Source organism: Seriola lalandi, unplaced genomic scaffold (assembly GCF_002814215.2).
Source record: "Seriola lalandi dorsalis isolate HSWRI2012SDOR001 ecotype SW California unplaced genomic scaffold, Sedor1 jcf7180002054816, whole genome shotgun sequence".
NCBI classification, from domain to species: Eukaryota; Metazoa; Chordata; class Actinopteri; order Carangiformes; family Carangidae; genus Seriola; species Seriola lalandi.
Genome location: NW_019525369.1, coordinates 716,209 through 737,994, shown reverse-complemented (window position 1 = coordinate 737,994; position 21,786 = coordinate 716,209). Strand labels below are relative to the sequence as shown.

At 42.6% G+C, this 21,786-nt stretch overlaps 1 protein-coding gene across 2 annotated transcripts; it reads left to right on the top strand.

Moving 5' to 3' along the window:
• The first annotated feature begins 517 nt into the window (after nucleotides 1-517).
• carm1 (coactivator-associated arginine methyltransferase 1) lies at nucleotides 518-21,169 on the top strand. Of its 2 annotated transcripts, none has more exons than XM_023426150.2 (16): nucleotides 518-694; nucleotides 6,018-6,143; nucleotides 8,126-8,232; nucleotides 9,055-9,159; nucleotides 10,098-10,208; nucleotides 11,375-11,552; nucleotides 11,691-11,781; nucleotides 13,334-13,415; nucleotides 13,688-13,773; nucleotides 13,867-13,956; nucleotides 14,069-14,206; nucleotides 15,763-15,852; nucleotides 15,974-16,086; nucleotides 17,013-17,090; nucleotides 18,354-18,422; nucleotides 18,544-21,169. In XM_023426150.2, exons 1-16 carry the CDS (start codon nucleotides 553-555, stop codon nucleotides 18,681-18,683), a joined length of 1,746 nt encoding a protein of 581 aa, XP_023281918.1. In that variant the 5' UTR covers nucleotides 518-552; the 3' UTR covers nucleotides 18,684-21,169. The 2 variants fall into 2 exon arrangements, with proteins under 2 accessions (XP_023281918.1, XP_023281919.1); XM_023426151.2 differs by having other exon boundaries at nucleotides 18,354-18,455; nucleotides 18,544-18,682.
• The last annotated feature ends 617 nt before the right edge of the window (nucleotides 21,170-21,786 follow it).

Here is a 21,786-nt window from a genome sequence, read left to right as displayed (position 1 = left end):
TTGAGTGCATGCTGTCATCAAAGCAGAAGGTGGACAAACCAAATACTATTCTATAAATTCTCAAATTCAATAAGTAACTTGTTTTTGAATGACTAATATTGCTGTATCATATACACATAGTTTTGGTTTCATCCAAATAAAATGAAGGTGAATTTCATTTGTGACGCTCACAACATTGGAAAAAAACAGGAATTAATCAAAATGTAATGGGGGAAATATCTGAAATTTGTAAAAAGAAAAAAAAAAAAAGAAAAAAAAAAGAAACAAAAAGATATATATTTTATTTCATCTAATCCAAAAAATTAAACATTGAAAAAAGAGGAAAGAAACTGTTTGTTAAATGAAAATCTTTGAGAGCTCTGGGGTTGTGTGAAGCAGTCTGTGGTGTGAAGTCATGACGTACGCTGCCTGTGTTTACACAATACCCGCTATAAGCCTCCAGGTGGCGCTGTTGGGGCGGCTAATCATGTTGATGCCCAGTCTGCCTCCAGCAGAGAGCAGTGCTTGGTTGGATGTGAGCGTCACCGACCTGTCTCGACTTCCAGATCGAAGATGGCGGTCTCGGTGTTCCCCGGCGTGCGGCTCCTCTCCATTGGAGACGCGAATGGAGACATACAGCGACACTCAGAGCAGCAACCCCTGCGGTTAGAAGTCAAAACCTCACAAGATGCTGCCCTCATCAATCTCTCCAATGGTGAGTTGACCTTTTCTGTAGCTGCTCATCGGGTTGGTCGGCCTGGCTTAACTGCCAGTGCTAAAGCTATGCAGTGCTAATGCTTATACGGCTAATCTGGCCATACGTAGCGCTAGCCACCAAGAAGCTAACCCATCTTGAGAGACCACGTCGCCTCCCCCTGCTCGTCACGAGGGAGCCCATAAAACTCAAAATTTCCCGTTGTCCGTTGGGGTTTTGGGGCTTGTTAACTTCAGGCTCCCAGCTCCCACACATGTTCTCCGCCTTGGAGACCTCGATAGAAGTGTAGCGCAACACATTCAGTGGAGCTTAGTTAGTCACATCAGTGAGCAGGGCAGCTAAGTAATATGTAGTTTAATGCTAGTTAAACAATGCCACTAGCCTGGCTTCAGCAGTGATGCGCTAACGTGCATGAGACCCGCTCACATCTAACATCTTTTGCCCTTGAGGGTTCACTAACGTTTATTTTGGCTCATAAATGTGGTTTTTGTTGAGTGATCCGATTCCGTTTGCCTCCAAGAGACCATTGTGATGTTATTTAGCTGTTTAGCTTGTGAATTAGCTTATGTGGATTGTTTTGGAGCCGAGAGCAGATGGCATCCGTCCCGGCTCGCCGCTGTGCGCTGTGGTCCAGGCGGCTGCCGCTGCTATAACACTGTATTTAGCCGGTAGCACGTTGCGTCTTAGAGCGGTAAACGCATAAACTTTTCACGCTTTTACTTTTTTGGAGGGGAAAACGGTGTATGCGTTTTGGGTGGCGTAGCGAGACCGGGCCCTCATTACTTATGCATTCATCTTTGTTCTCATCGGAACAATAGACGCTTCCCCGCGCCTTCTTCCCTCCCGTGTGGACGCAGGATCAGAGCCGCTGCGCTCCCTTCGCAGCTTTTGTTACTCGGTGGGATGTCCCGCTGAAAAGAAACAGTCGCGCCGCTGGCCTCCTCTGCCGTGATGCTCAAGTTAAACAAAAGCGCACATAAAAAAGGGCTTTATTGTAGCAGTTCTGCATCAGGTTTTAGTGTAGACACCCCCACACACATCTCTTGCTGCACAAATTAAAAGAAAGTTTTAAGTTCTCTTTGTGGGATTTTTTTTTAGGCCTTGGGAAAATTGAAATAAAGCAGAAAAAAGAATTTATAAAATGGGCACACAAATACAGCATAATGTCTTGACAGGGAATGCTTTAGAAAACTTAAAAAAAAAAAAAAAAAACTTGAAATCACATCAAAGAGTTGTGTAAAGGTTGTCTTTAATTCTCTATTGGTATGCTATTGGAAATTCTGTTGGCATGAAAATCTAGAAAGCCTCTGAATATATCACACAACTTATTTGCATTACAGGGGAACTCCTCTGATTTTTACACATCAGTCTTATTTCCACGTGTTGTGGAGTACTACTGCAGGAGTGAAAAACCTCGTGTAAAGCCTCTCACATCCCCAGAGGGAGCAGTGTGAAGACTGACAAACTGCCTCAAAGATGTCACAGGAGATGGCAGCGGTCGGGTCTGAAGAGTAAAAGTTTGGAAAGTAAAAAAATCAAATAAAATCTGGGGGCGTAGAGTTAGAAAAGAAGGAGCTCAGAGCTCCACAGTGCAAGCTTTTATAATGTGTGAATGCTGAGACAAATTATTTGGGTGCATGAGTGCAAATGGCTGTTATTAATGAAGCTCATTGTGCAAAACATTCAGTTAGCGGCTTCCCACTTTTAGGTGGCACTGATTGTTGCTGTTGCTGGTTAAAATGGCAAACAGCAGCTCATATCAGCTGTCACTAACTAATATTAATTCGATGACTTAACTTAGAGTGTGAGAGTGGGGAGCCGTGCCCGGACTTTGTACAAGTGTTATTTTTTCTTGGTTTATAATAGGCCTGCACATCCTAAATGTATTGTTATTGAGTATTGGGTGTTGCACACCTCAGGCTTCAGGCCACAACATGATATGCAATTATCCAGTGAAAGTAACACAACAAAACACGATTCATTTTCCTCTCAAAGGTTTCACCTGTAGTCCAGATGAAGCTGACTTCTGAAATAAAGAAGTGATGCTATGTGTGTATCATTTTTTACAATAACAAATATGTATCAACTTGTATGCATGTTGTTTCATGAAAGCAACCAAAATAAGAAACCTGGTGACAATAAAAGTATTTAAATCAACTGCACTTAAAGATTCCTATTGACCAAACTGCAGCAAATAGTCTTGGTAAAGTCTGAAGGCAGGCAGGCAGGAATAGTATCCACAGGCTTACAGGCACTGAGTCTACTGTCTGACTCTGGTATGTGAACGAACCTGGCGTGTCCGGAAGCTCCCTCACCCTAACCCTCCCTCTATCTTGCTATTCCTTACAGACTGCAGTTTTGCAGCGGGTACAAAAATAGACATTTTTTAAATGCAGCAAGAAGTAAATCTAGTAAATTGTCATATCGTTTCATTTTATAGAGTTATGAGTTGCTGTATCAAATTTCAATGTGAGGAATCATATTTTACAAATGCAATTCGCATGTGCTTGACGTGTTCAGGGCTGCAGGTTTTATATGATAGCTGGTATTAGCCACAGCCAATGTGGTAATACAGTGCATCCAGAAAGTATTCACACCCCTTCACTTCTTTCATTTAATGACAAAGTGAAAACAAATTTATTAAAAAAAATAAAAAACGGAAATCTCACATTGACATAAGTTTTCAGACCCTTTACTCAGGACTTGGTTGAAGCACCTTTGGCAGCAATTACAGACTCAAGTGTTCTTGGGTAAGACGTGGCAAACTTTGGTTCTGGACACTAGGATTTGGGGTTTTCCTGCCGTTCTACTCTGCAGATCCTCTCCAGCTCTGTCAGGTTGGATGGGGGACCGTCCATGGACAGACATTTTCAGTGCTCTGGCTGCACCACTCGAGGACATTCACAGAGTTGTCCCTAAGCCACTCCTGTGTTGACTGTGCTTAGGGTCATTGTCCTGTTGGAAGGTGAACTTTGGGTCCGGTCAGATGCCCTGAGCAATCAGGATTTCACTAAGTAATATCTTTGTTCAGTTTCCCCTTCACCCCCAGACATAACACTTAGAATTGAGGTCAAACAGTTCAACATTGGTTTCATCGGACCAGAGGATCTTGTTTCTCACAGTCTGAGTCCTTTAGGTGCAGGTATGGTGGTCCTTCTGGGACGTACTCTCTTGTCCACACAGGATCTCTGGCGCTCAGCAACCCTGTCTCCTTCCTTCTCCCTCCTCATTGCTTGCTTTTTGCTCTGATATACATTGTCAGCTGTGAGACAGGGTGTGTTCCTTTCCAAATTAAGTCCAATCAACTGAATCTACCACGGATGGACTCCAATCAAGCTGTACAACCATCTCAAAGATGATCAAGAGAAATGGGAGGCACCTGAACTAAATGTAAAGAGTCATAGCAAGTGTTTTTGATAAATTTGCAAAAGATCCTAAAGATCTGTGATTGTGAGGTTTTGAGTGAAGATTGATGAGGGAAAAATGAATTGAAAGGATTTTAGCATGAGGCTGCAACATAACAAAAAGTGAAGAGGTGTGAAGACTTTATGAATGCACTGTCTATAAAAACAGAGCAGACAAAACCTTGTGCCATGTTGCACATCAGAGTCCTTGTATATGGTTACTTTCCCGGATGCAGCACACAGACCCCATGGGTATCAAACTCGTGAAAGTGCCAGTTGAAAAGATTAGTTTGCTAATTTTTGTGAGTGAGGAGTCTTCTCTGGAAAAACTTTCAGCTGATCACGTCTCATCAATTTCCAGAGGTCAGAATCTCCCAGTTCAAGTTTCATTCATGTCATATTAAGTAAAACAACTAAAACTAAAATATTCACTGAGCACTTTATTAGGAACACCACACTAATACTGGGTAGTTCCTCCCTTTGCTCCCAAAACAGCCTCAGCTCTTTGTGGCATTGGTTCCACAAGATGTTGGGAACTTTCCTTTAAGATTCTGGGTGACGGTACGGATTTTTTCTTTCCAACGTATCCCTTTGGTTTCACTGTTTATCGCCAATGATCCCCCCTTACTTTACCCCTCACATGCCTCTTGTCTAACTTGAGTGTAGAAATATTTTAACACTTTTCATAACAACATAAAAGATAATTGAAACAGTGTTTTACAGCGTTGCTTCATTGTAGAGCAGCTCAACTCAGCTCGTCTCTCACAAACACACACACACACACACTGGCAAAAAAGAAACAGTTTTTGACCGTCCTCCGTGTGTGTGCGTGTAAGTGCGTGCACGCGCCGGGCTGGGCTCGCTCACGCTATGTTTGATCTATCAAACTCCACCCTTTCTTTAACTCAATTCTGGTACTTATGTTGTAGTTCTACTCTTTGCTGAAGCAGTTAGCTGAGAAAAGCCTTCTGTTCAGAGAGCTGTGTATGTGGAGTCACCTGAGTGAACGAACCAGATGCTGCAGCTCACTGGTGACGGCCTCTGTTGAACTGCATCACTGTGCCTGTATTTGTTTGTGGGTATGTGGTAGGGTCTCCTTGATTTCATACTAACCCTGGTCAGCTGTGCACATCGTAGTAAGCAGAAGTTGTGGTGGTAACATTTTGTCATGAATAATGACATGTGTGTGATAATTCAGCAGTAGCACATACATATGGGAGAAACACTTCTATTTCCTCCTCTTTGAGAAACATGCTAAAAACCACAGTGTACAGCTGTTTGAGGAAATGACTGAACCTGACTGGCATTACTGGTTTTGCACTTTTCATGGGATTTATCGACACTAACAAAATTATAGAGGAACACCAGCTGTATCCTTCTATGCTAAATGCATTTAGCCTTGTAATGTAAATGTATGCAAATATAAATGTAAATCCTGTAGCGGGGACGACACTGGTATCATCAGTAGGTGTGGGATAATCTCACCTAGACCTATGTAGAATATGATGAAAATGAGAGTCTGGTAATTGCATATGGATTCCTGTTCATTTGCCATTTTTTCAAGCTTTTAAAAAAGACAGAATTTCACTAAGTGTGAGTCAATATGTGTGAGCAGTGGAAGGAGATAAAGAGGCTGAGGCAGCATTGTGTTCAGCTCTCCCACACAGGAGCTGGCTGTGTTAAATGTTAAATGTGTGATCAGCAGCAAGAAAACGGTCTCCTTGCCTGTTGTGCAAAATGCAGAAAAAATTAAGACACATTAAAACCGAAAAAGAGAATTTTTAAATCAGTTCTCTCCCCCCCCACCCCCCCCCCAAAAAAAAGTAAAGTTACAGCCATATGCATCACACAGTTGTTTTGGAAATGCAAGTATGTCTCATGCTGTCCTAACTCTCTCCATCCACTCCATTTCGTTCCAGGAGAGGAGGCGAGTGTGTTCAAGTGTTCGGTTTCCAGGGAGACGGAGTGCAGCCGCGTGGGGAAGCAGTCGTTCATCATCACACTGGGCTGCAACAGCGTCCTGCTGCAGTTCTCCTCACCTGCAGGTACACAGGAAATGCCCCAATACAATAACACTGTCACGCACGGTTCATGAGTAACACACACAACAAAATGCATGAGCCAGAATTGGTTCCACACCTCTAATGTCTGCAGAAAATATTTTAAATATGCAACTATTTCCTGTGTAAGTGAACATGCATTTGAAAACTGAAAGAATAATAATCCGTCCATTAGTGAAGAATGTAGGTAACTACAGACATGTGTTCCTCTTTAGTGCACACTTGTAAATACGCTGCTCCAGCACCATATTGGTTTTGCTTATAACCTCAGAGTGGGCCAGTGTTGAAAAGTCTGTGTAAGCAGTGAGCATGTGTTTCCCACACACTTGGCACACCTTCCACGTAGTGTGGAGCAGGTTTAATGAGTCTCACCCTGACATACGCCCTTTTTCCAATGATTCACCTGAATAATAATTTTCCAATCATTGCTTAGTAATTGTCACTAGCCAGGCCGGCCTGTCGGCTTGAGATTTCTCCACGAGTCTCCAGGAGTCTTTCCACAACCAAAAACACAGGAGCAAAAACAGTCAGGAATGGATTAAACATTGTGTTTACCTGCTCCAACATGAGCTGTAATCTGAAGCGTGTCTGGCTAAGTAGCTTATTACTACAGTGGTAACTGTCGCGTCATTAACTACTGAACACTAGTTTGTCAGGTTACAGGTTACTTGTAGGATAAGCCTTGTCCATCAGCAGCACATCAGCAGTGCTGCGTTCCCCTGCTGCTCCTGGATCTCACCGGGGTCTTAGGATAACGTTAACTTTAACAGCTCTGTCACGCTCAGCAATGGGTGTGGGGAAGTTTCTGCTCCAACAGCGTTACTTCACATAATGTTAGGCTTGGCAAACACATTGCTTAGTCCTCATCCTAACAGACTTTCTCTTGTCATGTCAAAAGTAAGAAATAGGTTTTGAAAATCCCAACCAAAAGTACAAAGCACAAAGTATAAATCTAACATCTGTCTTGTTTGTACTAAGCTGTACTAGCTAGTTATTTTAGAATGAAATAAGTCATTTTTTCCCATTTTTCCAACTTACAGCGCTAAGACTCAACTAGCTCTTTGGCGTGGTGAAGGAGTTCAACATGGATCTCAAACCGGAGAGGATTTTAGCTGTTAGCTTTAGTGTCTGTCTTGGTATGATGTATGTAGCCAGCATGTGCAGGATTAACCACTTTGTGCAGCAGCTGTTTGTGGCCCATTTCTACACAACTCAATTTAATTAAAGTAATAACTTGTCATGTAAACATCACAGAGCCATGGCTAAAGCCTTAAATGGAAGAAGACACTGACACCATTAAATGTATAAGAAAAAATTACTTGATGCATCTCAGTGAAAATATAGGACAACAAAAAAAAGCTATTAATTAAAATCACACATTGACTCTACGAAACTATAAATTATAAAACTTCTTACATTTTACATTTCCTGGTTCCCACACTTAATGTCTGTAATTGCACCAAACTACATGTTGATGTGTTAAAAATACTAAGGTTCTACTGAGTGATTAGTAAGCACAGTAGTCAAGAATTCTTTTGTGCCAAAATGATCCAAAACCTCCAAAAGAGCTAAAATGTGTTGCTGTATTTAGTAATAACTTTTTTTATTTATTTATTAATTTTTTTTTTACAAATAATCTGTTGGAGCTAATGACAATTCTAAACATGTTATAAACATATTTACATGTACTGATGGCCACCAAAATGAGGGCGGTTCAATTTGATATTGTATGGGTAGATCTGTGACAATACACTGTTGAGCCAATATGCTCATTTTCAATATATGAATATGAATATGTCAACTTCACATTCATTGTTTCATTTCAAATCCAATGTGAGTGAGTGGCCCAAAACAATGAAAACACAAAACTGTGCTATTCTCACTCCACTGCGTGTATAGATTATTGTCTTCAGTGTAATGTATCCACAGTGTGACCTGTAATGTTTCATGTGTGTGTTGTGCTTCAGACTTTCAGTCCTTTTATAATCTCCTGAAGAACTGTCGTGGGCATCTTGGTGAGCGCTCAGTCTTCAGTGACAGAACAGAGGAGTCCTCTGCTGTACAGTACTTCCAGGTGAGACCTGCCTGTGCCTGTGTAGACATGTGGTCTTCCTCTGACTGAGAAGACAGAACTTCCTTGTTTGGTCATTTTAATTTTCAACTGTATTTGCATAAAGCAGTAACTTAACTGTTTTATCACTGGCTGTTTGTAGTACTGCTGTCAGACAGCAGCCTGCCACACAGCACAAAAAGACCTTGAACACAACACGCAGTAGCTTTCTTGCTGATGTCTCCTGCTTCTCCAAAAGCATGGACACATCTTGTCCTGCACCGTGACCTGCTGCACAAGCTCCCAACAGAGGAAAAGTACCTCATCATTTTACAGCCCACATAGCTAATAAGCTATTCAGTTGTAGCACACAGGTCAATAAAAAAACTTAGCTGTACATGGAAATGTTGGTTAGTTGACATGCTAACTGTTGTGGTCCATAAGCTTGAACACCACTGCTAAGAAAATACTTGCTGTGACGCATTTCAGTGGCCACATCTTTCAGCGGACGGAGGAAGGCATGGCCTCCGAGGCCCGCATAGACCACAAAGGCCAAACCGAAATGAGACAATCTGGTCTACAGAGGACTTCCTGTTTTTCCTCAGCTGCTGTTTTATTTGCCAGTTTAGCTCCAGTTCCTAGTTGGAGAATATCTCCCAAGATGTGTTTTTCCTTTTATTGAGAATTATTATTAACGGCAAATTTGAAGACCTTAACTTCATTCTTTACTGCAAAACAGGTTGACTTCTATTTGTTAATGTCCTGACTGTTGGCTTGTTCAGCATTGACTTCATGAATAAAGACAAATTGCATCATTATTTTAATATTTTTCTTGTCTCTCTGCAGTTTTATGGCTACCTCTCCCAGCAACAGAACATGATGCAGGACTACGTTCGGACAGGGACTTACCAACGGGCTATTCTCCAAAACCACAGCGACTTCAAGGACAAGGTAACCTTATACTACTGGATATGTGCGCCGTTTAATAAAGGCTGGGGCGTGCTTTAAAATAAGTAGTTCACACTAAGTGTCGACAAAAGTGTTTGTAGCTCTCCCAAATGACCAAAGGGCAAAAGGGCTGCTGTGATTAAAGAGTCGTAAGATGTAATGAATCATACAGAAGTTTTTATTGGACTTTATTATTTGTAACCCACAGAATGGGGTTGGGTGATATGATGGTATATATCATGCAATGGTGAAAATGTGTCCACTGGGAGAGATTTGGCCAAACCATTTCCACTGTGGTACCTATCCATTCATGCTGTGGTCACTGACAGGGGCGCCGCCATCCAGGTCCAGACGCCCAGCCTATCCGGACCTGGACCTATGCCCTATAGATTATTCAGACGAGAGTATTGAAATGATTGAGACGGACTGTTTCTATTTGAACCGGTGCAGCTTATCCAGCCCTTACGTGACACTACTCAGCCAATCATTAGTGAGTGAGTCAGTGAGTGTTTCGATTGTTTGTAATGAAAATGGTCGAGACTGTTGATGTGAAGTGGGGTGAACAAAAAAGTGAAACTCAAACTACGCTTTTATTTCATTTTTCTAGAAGCACTTCATTTTAAAATGCATATTATATTTGCATATATATTTTAAAAGCTCTCTTGTATTACAGCTGTTATTTTCTTTGGAATGAGAAAAGAACATTGAATTATTATTGGAGGTTATTTATATATCCCAATATTAACAGGTGCTAAACTTGTTGTTGAACACCCAGTTTTTTTTTTTTGCTGGATTTCATTATTTATTAATAGAGGAAATGTATTTGTTTACTTCTGTCTAATGGAAATCTGTAATCATCACTTTTGCTCAGGATGTGGGTGGACATGTAGCTGTAATTGTTGCTGACGGTGACGTCGTGTTTCCTGTTCTCTGTCCTCCAGGTTGTGCTGGATGTTGGTTGTGGCTCGGGGATCCTCTCTTTCTTTGCAGCTCAAGCTGGAGCCAGGAAGGTCTACGCTGTGGAGGCCAGCACCATGGCACAGCACGCCGAGGTACACACACACACACATACACACACACAAATTATTGTTAATATCAGTGACCTGATATGTTTGATGTGTTACTCTGTTGTGGCCACAAGCTCAAAATTAAAACCATCATTAAAATCATAGTACTGGAAAACTATTCTCAAGTAAAAGTACTGTTGTTAAAAGAAATTTTACTCAGGAAATAAAAGTACTTGTGTAGAAATGTCCTCAGCGTCAGTAAGTCAGGGTCTGCATGATGTAAATAACATCATCAGAGGATGTTCGCAAGGCTCCGCGCCAACGTCTGGGTTCCCACCAATTTGTTGTGTCTGCATGGACTTACCCGAGTCCTCTGTGCTACAGGGGCACCAGCTGCGCATGTGCTCCTCCAAGCAGACTCTGAGAGGAATAGAAAAAAGTTTAATAAGAACAAATATACATCCATGGTGTCAGCAGCTGTCCATGTCTGCAAGGGAGTATAATTGAGGCCTCACATTTTTAAAAGGGGGAAGCGGATGTTATATGGTGATAATAATGACACATGATGAAACTATTAAATTAAAGAAAGTCTTTTGGCTGCCAGGTATATACACATTGGGCATTTATAAAACTTATTGGAAAGATTTTTATTGAGTTTCACATAACGAGCTGTTGACCTGGCTCTCCTCTGTGCTGCTCCGTGTGTGTGTGTGTGTGTTTGTGTGTGTGTGTGTGTGTGTGTGTGTGTGTTTCACGGTGAAAACTGAAAGGAGAGGAGAGTAATGTGACTGTTTAGGACAGGAACTGTCACACTAAATGAGTGAAAATAAATAAGTTATATATATATTTTTTATTATTTGTTTTTCCGTGGTTTCTTGTGGGACCGGAGGGGGGTGTTTGATTTGAGTCACTTACTGTGGCTGCAGGGTGGTGCATCAAATCAGCGGCTTCCTCTCAGCTGCAGCTGATGATTTGACTCTCTTATTTGTTCTCACACAGTTAATCAAAAGTCATCATGTGTGTGTTTTTGTTTGTTTTTTTATTGTGTAACGACTTTGACTTGTCGTTACTGTAGCGAAGCAAAACACTTGAGTTGAGAAACACTTTTTAAAAATACTTCAAAAAGTACAAGCACAAAAAAAATGACTGTTATAGCAATGACAGTGGATGTAAGTCGTTACAGCCTCAGTGAGCGCTCCTCTGCCTTACAGGTGCTGGTGAACAGTAACCGTTTAGGGGAGCGTGTGGTCGTCATCCCGGGGAAGGTGGAGGAGGTGACGCTGCCGGAGCAGGTTGACATCATCATCTCAGAGCCAATGGGCTACATGTTGTTCAATGAGCGCATGCTGGAGAGCTACCTGCATGCCAAGAAGTTCCTCAAACCCAATGGTGAGAAGGATTGAAGCACAGAGGAATGAGAAAACACAGTCACTCTCATTCTGTGTTGTAAGTTGCTACTTTTTTTGACTCGCCTCCTGTGTGTGTGTGTGTGTGTGTGTGTGTGTGTGTGTGTGTGTGTGTTTTCAGGTAAAATGTTCCCCACTATCGGTGACGTGCACCTGGCCCCCTTCACAGACGAGCAGCTCTACATGGAGCAGTTCACCAAGGCCAACTTCTGGTGAGGAGGGAAAGAGGCCTTAACCTGAACCTTTTAAAACCTTGTGAGGTTTTCGGGGCCTGGTCCTTCACTGTGTTTTAAAACCAAAAAAAAATTTGGATACACGTTATTAAAAAGGCAACAGATGGATCGACTCCGACTGAAATGGAGCCACGATGCCTCTTATATGAACAGATTTGTCCTTAAGTGACGTGTTCAAAGAATGAGGGTGATGGGTTAAGTGCGTGAAGGGGGTGGGAGGGGGCTGTAGGCTCTGCAGGTGTAGCGCAGATGATAGCTGTCCAGCAGGGAGGTGAGAGAGGGTCTTCCCAGCTGTCCTCCCTGTCCTGTGTAGTTTCTGTTTAGAAACTTCCCAAAACAGGCAGTAATGATGAGGGAAGATGCTGTTGATGGGGCCCCTGTAGAAGATGGCGAGTACCAGGGTGGAGAGATTTGTCTTCTTCAGGCTGCGGAGAAGGTGGAGTTACTGTTGAGCCTTCTTGAAAATTCCCATGGCGACCTGACCATAATGATGACTGCTGTCCGGTCATGTGGCAGGTGCACCATGGTGCTGTGTTTGTGTGTGGGGGGGCTCTCCAAAGGCCAATAACCATCTGGTTGGCCTTGTTGACATCGAGGGAGGCGTTATATTCCCTGTACCAGTTCTTATGGTCTGATGGTGTTGAGAGCAGAGCTGCAGAGAGTCCTGGTATAACAGTCCTTGTTTTCAGCCATGCGGTGGAAGTCTTTTGTGCAGGATGGATCTCTCTCTGTGACGGTCTTGAGGCAGGAGGGCAGCTCTGCTTGACTGAGTGAGGTGTTGAAGAAAACATCTTCCTGTTCTGTGCACTCTTTGAGAACAGAGCCGGTCCGACAGCCTTGTGGGGGTGGATGCCGGAGAAACCACTCTTCACACTGGCTCGGGACGGCTGGAGCTTCTGATGTGTTTCCCATAGATCTAAATGCAGATCTCACTGAGGTCACTGTTCCTATTGATCCACCGGTCAGCTGAGCAAGTCTGGTGGCTTCAGTCCCAGTTGCCTGGTGTTTGGTTGTCTGATAAATCTGAAGGGTTTTACTGTGTTTCAACTTTAGCTGTAGTATTTCATCATCGTCATACAGTGATATATTAATATCGTTGCATGGAAGTTTAATACTGACACATCCCTCATAGTCATGTAGGTTTCAAAAGGGAATTGGTCAAGTAAAACAACTTCCTGTTTTTATGTATAAATAACTTGGTTTCTATGATTTATATGTACCATCATCAGCAAAAATTAAGCTGGTTTGGTTTCTGTTTCAGTCAGTAACATTCATTATAGGGTGTTTGTTCATTTTTTTTAACACAAGAGGGCATTGTTTGAAGGAAATTTCACACAGTGCATCACAGCTCCTCCCTGGGGCAAAGATTTAGTAAGAATTAATTTCAACTGGTTCACAATGTTTTGTGTCTGCATTCAGAAACATTATTCTGAGATTCAGCCAAATATATGATTTTAGTTATAATTTTCAACATTCTTATAGCTGTTGAAGTGAGTGATTCAAAATGTATCTCTGATCTTCTGGCTCTCAGGTACCAGCCCTCCTTCCACGGTGTAGACCTCTCTTCCCTGCGGGGGGCAGCTGTGGACGAGTACTTCCGCCAGCCGATCGTGGTACGTTTTCCACCGCACATACCCACTGGAGTTAAATGTCTGTAGACGGCAAATGTCCAATCTGAAAAAATCAGAGTGGTTTTTGGTTCTCACGTAAAGACTGAGTTCTGGTTGTGGCCCAGAAATGCAGTTTGGTCTGGCCTCGTGTAAACCTCAGTGCTGCCTCTCTTATTTATTTGCTTCATGATACTTTTTCAAGTATGTTAATGAGGTCTGTGAGTTTTGTTGTTGTGCTTCAGTCTTGTGTGATGAGCAGAAATATCTCTCCACAGGACACGTTTGATATCCGTATTCTGATGGCCAAGTCGGTCAAATACACAGTCAACTTCCTGGAGGCCAAAGAAGAGGATCTTTACAGGTGTGTGTGTTTGTGTGTGTGAGTAAATATATTAAATGTGTACATCATGTGTTATTAACATGCCTCTTTCCTACCTTTTCTTTTGAACGGCAGGATAGAGATTCCCTTTAAGTTCCACATGATGCACTCTGGCCTGGTCCACGGCCTCGCTTTCTGGTTTGATGTGGCATTCATGGGATCAGTGTAAGTCAGCCAATCACACGTGGAGTGTGTTGAATCTTAAGAAATGCATTCCGTTGGTCCCACAAAATTCTCTTGCCCTCACACCACAACCTGACTTGCGTTCTTCCTGCAGGATGACAGTATGGCTGTCCACGGCACCCACAGAGCCGCTCACCCACTGGTACCAGGTGCGCTGTCTGCTGCAGTCTCCCCTCTTCACCAAGGCTGGGGACACTCTGTCCGGCACTGCACTGTTGGTGGCCAACAAAAGGTATGAAAGCCGTGTGTACTTCAGTGTTTCCTTATTGGAGGGCCTCAACAAAGGGATATGAGGAGACATTAACTAGCAAAATTATTTAATTGATTTAAATACAAAAAATACACAGTTTTTTTTAATTATTTCTCTCTGTATTTATTTGATACTTATGTAATTATGGCAGTCATCAAAGTGTTGATACTGAACAAATACTGAGGGTCATGGTTCAAAAATATAGTGTATAAGCTTAAATTACTGATATATGAAGTGATCTTCTCTGTGTACCTGGTACTCGGGGTGTGCATGAGAGCGAGCTGCGTGCGTGTGGCTGCCTACAACATTAGCTTGAAGAAATCTAACCTCAACAGGGCAATTGTTGACATGCTGCCAAACCTGCGTGGATTAGGAAGTAATTTTTTCCCCACCAGTTTAACTTGCCGTCTGATTATGTAATTGGTAGGTTGTTTTCTTCAGTTATTGTTAGACTGATGATGATGATTTCGCTCCCAGTCTGCCCAGTCAGAGAGACAGGGACAGGAGCAGAGGACGAGCCACGAGATAGAGCAACAGTCACTGAGCTTGAGACGAGCAGAAGAATGTTGCTGAGAGACGATGGCTGCTATGTTTTAAGCTAAAATACACTTTGCTCCTTTAACTGGCTACTTTAGAAAGAGAAGGAATAGAAAAGAGGAAACAAAAATGATGGGTGCTTAGAAATCGAATCTTTTCGTACATTAAACTGTACAAAAAGAGGAAGCAGAACAAAGCATTTATGCTCATCAGTTACAGCTGTTTCATGGATACACATAACAGCGGCAGCACAGATCACGGCACTTCACACTTTATCAAAGCCACTGAGAAGTTTAAAGGATGTTCAAAGTTTAAAGATATCCATGGTAACCACACCAGAGAAAGTCACAGTCAGTCCACCATCCAACTCAACTGAAATGTAAATAAAATCTATAACCGGCTGTTGATATTTTAAGTTAGTTGCTGTTTTGGTTTCATTCCAAGGATTCAAATGTTAACATCTCTCTTCTGTGTCGTCTCTTATTTGTTATGTAATCTGATGTAGACGCCTTCAATGTCGCTTCACTCTGCCAGACCATTTTTTGGCCCGGGCACAGTAACTTCTTGGAGTCTTTGCTGGTTGCACGGCAACCTCACATTGACGACAAGACTCCAGGAAGTTATTTTACCTGGCACTTCCCTTCCCGTAACAGCACAATGTTGTTTTTACATTTTGGTTTTTGTTCAGATTAAACAAAAACATGACATGAAAATGACTGAGCTCGCTTTGGAAAGAGCACGCCGTCTGCTGTCCTGTTTGGAGTCTTTGTGCTAAGCTAAGCTAACGGGCTGCGGGTTGTAGCTTCACATTTAGCATACAGACATGAGAGATGTATCTGTAGCTCTCAGCAAGACAGCAAACAAGCGTATTTCCCAAAATGACAAACTACTCTCTGAAGGCCCCGCAGCAACCCACTGGATCTTTTGCTGGCGTGCATTTCATAGTATGTGATTTTATATTAATTTGTCAAATAACACAAAGTTGATCTCCTCCCCCACAGACAAAGCTATGACATCAGTATTGTTGCCCAGGTGGACCAGACAGGATCAAAGTCCAGCAATCTCCTGGACTTGAAGAACCCCTTTTTCAGGTGAGTTGGCCTCTTGAAACCCAGTAAACACACTTGTATGTTGAATGCGCTGTTCAAGTGTTGAAACGGGGATCGCTGTCTGTCTCTCTAATGTGGAACATGTGTATGTCTGTATTTGCAGGTACACAGGCACCTCCCCCAACCCTCCTCCTGGCTCACACTACACCTCCCCATCTGAGAATATGTGGAACACGGGGGCAGCCTACAGCATGAGTCAGGGGATGGCTGTATCAGGTGAACACACATACAAACACTGGTAAAAGAAACATATCCAGCTGTTAGGGATTCTCTTGAACATAACAGAAATTTAAGAGACAGGAAATTACATAAACAAAGGATAATGGGTAACAATTGTTCATTTATGTGTAAGGTCAAGCCTTTCCGGGCTTGTATACATTTTAATTAATATCCCAAAGTTTCTGAAATTGCACATTACATTTCACCAACCATGATAGGAATACTGGTGTTGAACGGTTACTGCCCTGAGCTGCTGTGATCAGCTATGATCAGTGTTGCATTCACTGTCTTCTTTGTGTCTAAATGGAAAAGGCTTCACTGAATGTAATGACATTCTTCTATACATCTACACTGAACCGCTTCACCTGTGTGAGGCTGTCGTTTACCTTACACACCAAACATTTCCAGTATTAGGAAGTGGCATGGTGTCATTAAAACAAAACAAAAGAAAAAACTGTACTTAATGTGTGTTGGTTACATCTGGACATTACTGGATCCATAATGGGTGATATCTAATTCCTGTCAGATTTCTTTCCACCTAGAAGTGTCGCCCAAAACGGCTCTGAGCAAATGAGTTTGTGTGTTTTTTTTTTTCCTTATATGTCTAATATTTATGTACATAATACAGAGCTATGTCTTTATGTGAGCCAGAAAATCCAACATAAACTCAGCAAAGGGAAATAAAGTTTTAATGAAAACCAACACACAGAGACACTCCACACAGCCTGACACTAAACTGTGTTGTAAGATTGTTTATAGTTGTGTTTATATTGCCTCCACTGCCTGACTTGAGTTACAGACTAATGTTGCTGTGAGGCATTCGTATTTTAAAAAGGCAGTAAACAGCCTCATATTTCTTCACAGTTTTTACAAAAATTTGCGGGTAAATGTTTATTGCGCTGTTTTCTGTCTGTCCCCTCCAGGGATGCCTGCAGCTTATGACCTCAGTACAGTCATTGGCAGTGGCCCGGCAGTGTCTCACAACAACCTCATCCCTCTAGGTACGAACCACACTCCTAAAGCCTCTACGTCTCATGGAACTGAATGTCATGGAGAGGAAATAGGAGAGCGAGTGCAGCATGAAGTAGCAGGCGAACACGAAAACAGCACAGAAATGCTGCTGATATTCGACTCTAGTGAGCTCTGCAGCGCTGTATGACATGGAGAAGAATGACTTTGACAGCTGTTTTCCCAATCACAAGGCTGAAACAACATATTCCGTAGGATCATGAGTTTTAGAATAACCACTGAAAGAGACAGCTGTCACATCTTGTTGGTCGATATTTGATAATACTGAATATCGCGATATTTCCTGCCAAATGGGATATTTTCAACAGTATCATTTGTTTTTTTGTTTTTTTAAAATGTATTTATTATTTATTTTACTGTTTGCCCTGTCTGCTGTTATCAAGATACTAAATGTTGGATCTCACCCAAGCCTAATTACATGTCATTTGAACTCATGCTAAGTGACAAGCTAATATAAGTTAAATGGTAAAGGGGCAGTTATGTGGAAGTTTGAGCTTTTTAAAATTGTTTAGGGACCGAACATGAAGTTTTAAGTCTGACTCTCTAACTTGATGTTTTGTATGTAGATGACATAATAACATGCTCATGCTAGATAAAGTCAAGAAAAAGGAACCACCAACAGCAAAAATAATCATCCCATGTATGGATTTTTTTAGATAAATTTATTCACAATCCAAAGGCTGACAAATCTGTTGACGTGTTTCAGCATTAAGTCTTCCTCAGAGCATTTAGAAAGTCAATCTGCAGAAAACAATTACACCTGTACACCTGAGAGGAGGTTCTCTACATACATACATGTATGTATGTATGTATTCACTTGAATGGCATTCATTTATTCCAGGACTTTCCACTTTGAGCTCACACTTCATCTCAGTTGGTTGCCTTCATTTCAGCTCCTCCCAGGGCTTGAACTTGAACTGACACTTGAGCTTTATTTAGTCCCTACACTGAAACTGTCGGCGCTTCCATTTGAACTGCGATTGAAATTTTTGTCAGTATTTGTATCAAATATTTTTCAAGAGAAAAATTTCAGCAACTAGCGAACACACTTTTTCTGACGACTCCCTCTCTGTTATCTGATTGGCTAGCATCAGTTACAGGTTGTACTACTACTCTGAGTGACTTAGTTGATGTGACGGGTTCTCATGGCAACACAACAAACGGGAAGCAACAGGCTAAAATCTGTTGTAGTGATGTACATATCGCTAACTGCTCTCTTCTCTGATTGGTCGTAGTGAACACGGGGATTGTAAACCACACCCACTCCAGGATGGGCTCCATCATGAGCACAGGAATTGTCCAGGGTATGTCCACCTGTACAGGAAACGGACAGTGAAGTCAGTTTGTGCAGCTTAACAGAAATTTACCAAGTAGTCACTTCATGCGCTATGAATATTGAATGTAACGCTGTGTCCTTAAATCCAGGAGCCACCACGGGTCAGTCGGGCCCCAGCAGCAGCGGTACTTACTATCCCGTCACCAACCAGTTCACCATGGGGGGCGCTGCCATCTCCATGGCCTCACCTATGGTCATCCCCAGCAACACCATGCATTATGGCAGTTAAGACGAGGACTTTGCCAAGACCTCTTCGACCTCCCAGTCCCTGCATGACAAGAGACCCCTCCCCCCCTCCCCCTCCCAGTGGAGCCCCCCTCAGTCCGCCACCCATCCACCCTTCAGCCCTGACTGATCCACCAATCCGCAGCCAAAACCAATATACCAAAACCAGTGCTGTTCCGGCACTTCCTCCCCTTGTTCGTCACCCACATCCTTCTCCGTTCAGTCCATCACTTTATGAACGATATGAACAGTCAAACGCTCTCATATCCGTCCAGACTCTTGTCTTGCTAACAGATGAAACCTCCTTTTCCTTTTCTCCTTGGATTCATCGGGACTGCAACACATGCACAGCTGAGATGCACAGCAGTTATCATCGACCCCCTCCCTGGGTTTTCACCTTCCCGCCGTCCCAATCCCTCCAACCCCTCTTCTTTTTTTAACATCATGATTCCCCCAAAGTGTTTCCCCAAACCCCCTTTTTCCCTAAGAACCGACTTATTGCCAGATACCAGCATCAGTCCGTTCCCAAAATTCCCCACACTTCTAGGACACTATTATTATCATCAACACTCATCTCTGAGCGACCATCTGGGCTTTTCATATCAGACACAATCTTCAAAAGCCTCTCCGCACTTCTCTCAAGAGACTGACTCAAGCCAGACTGAATGGTTCATTTTAAAATATCAGTTCACACAAATCACAAAACACATTTTCCCTCTTTGCTCCGTGTAGATTGTTTGTTTTTAGGCAGAGGCAGATATATCAGAGAACTGAAGCTGTCTACATACCTGAGGAGGAGGGTCAAAGCTCCTCCCATCACCCCAATCTGTGGTTGTACTTAAAAGCAGTGGTGTTGATGCATTCCACTAAGGTTCACATTTACATCAGGGTTTTGGGAGAACGCTGGTCACCTTCCATGATTAGTGAGGAGATAAATCATCTGTTGTCTGCAGGAGAAAATCAAAACAATGAGATGAAAGAAGCTACAAGACTCAGTTAAAGTGAGGGAGTTACTGTAAAAATATTGATTAGTGCTGCTTTAAATGTATTTGTACACCCACACCTGTGATGTGGTTATCCTAGCTTAGCTGGAAACCGGGTCTCTCCCTGTGTCTATCCAAAAAATCCAAAGCTGTCGTAGTTTGTATCTTCATACATAACACGTTGAAATGAAACTTTTCGGAGCAGTTGTGTTGGGAGTCTTTTTCTTCAGCAGCAGCAGCTGGATGCAGGGTCTGCACGCAGCTTCTCAAAAGGTCCTGTCCTCATGCATGTTGTGGGGTTGCCAGGTTTGAGCACCGTCCAAAGTGAACTAAAAGCCAGGTGACACTTTTTATCGTCTCTTGCAACCAATTTAAAAAAAATGACTTCCTGGAAATAATATTTTGTCTGATTTGTCTGACAGAGCTCGGCTATCTCTATATATATCTCTGTAGTAGACACACTGAAACCTAATTAATGTGTCTTTTAGTCACCGAAAGGAGCATATTTTCTAAAATGGTGGAAGTCGGGTTAAGGCCTCAGAATGATTCAAATGTGTTGTAAGATGAAATTTAAAGGGAAAAGTGTTTTTAGCTGTTCTGAATGGCCACACTGGTCACAGCCTCCTCGTGGCTGTGTCCCACTGTCTCTGTGGTCTCCCGACAGACTCTGTGTCTTTCTAGTCTCATTGCAATGAATTGCACAACGCCGTCAGTCCCCTGGTTGTACACAAAATCTCACAGTAGTAGCTGTGTGAATAATGAAGAATGCGACCTTGAGATAGAAGCTCAAACCCTGCTCTCCATGGAAGATGACCAGTGGGACAGTCTCCCAGACACCTGTTGTCTTTGTTCATGCTCGAACACTTTAGTCCTATAAACCTGAAACGAGCCGTCTGCTGCTCCCATCACCCGCCCTCGTTTTTAGCTGAGAGGACGTCGCAGCTTCTCCTCCCCGGCCAGGTTACTCCAGCTGCTGGAGGAAGAAGATTTAACAAACCCGTTAAGGACCAATAAACCCAGGCGGCAGCCCGCTGGCTGCTGGAGCGAGGAGAGCTGAGCTGTACTGGCAGCGTCCTACTTCACATCCTTGCTTCCTTCCCTCGCTTTTCCTCCCGGCCTCCTTTGAGACTGTGAGACTGTCGCAAAGAGACTTCATCGTCGAGGCGTGGGAGAGCGGGCCTGTCCACCCACCTCCCTCCTCGTCGTTCACTATATATGACCGCCAGCATATCATACCCCCACCCATCACACCCGACGCCCTTGTCCCCTTTTATTAGTCAAGGAGAGAAAGACTGACACATGTATGCATTGCTTCCAGTGTCACAACTACTGGACTCGGTTTATTTGGAATTTATGAGTTAGCAAATTTTAAGAGCTGAGAAAAAATGTCTCTTTGTAGGATTAACCTTTTTTGTTGTCTTTATTTTGTTTTGTTTTTTTTCTGTCACAAAAAACAACAATTAAAAAAAGAGAGCAAATTAAATGTGGTGGAGATGTTCCAAACCCATCCTGGATCAGGTGTTGTAGTACTTTAATTTGTTCCCTCTAGTTTGTTAAATAGACTGTGGACGCGGCAGATGTTTTACCATGTGCCCTCTGTCATGGAAACGTTGCTCTGTGTAGTCAGTAGTGACATCCACTTTTCTAATGGAAACGTGTAATAGGCAGACTGTGTGTCATGTTCTGTTATTTCTGTGTTGACGAAGCAGTAATAACACCTTCACTCACTGTCTGACGTCGACTCCTCTGCTCCAGACTCCTCGACACTGTGGTGAGTGTTTCCTCTGTCCACGACACAGACGTCTCCGTAGCAACTTCAGTCCTGAATTAACTCAGTTTGTGTCGGGCACTAAGCACTTTGGTATGTCTGAGAGCTTCAGCTCAACATCTTATATCAGAGTGAACTGTTTTAACGCTTTTAAATTATAAGACGTTATTTCTGCAGTAACAAATGCAAACTACTAATATCCAGGTAAACAGACTGGACTAGTTGGACTGGGACTAGTTATAGTCTCATGTGAGATTATGTTTTGTGTGGATGTTCTCTATCCACACACATGTACTAAAATGGACCAAAGGAAAGGACTGATGATTAGTATGTAATCCATACTGCATATATTTACT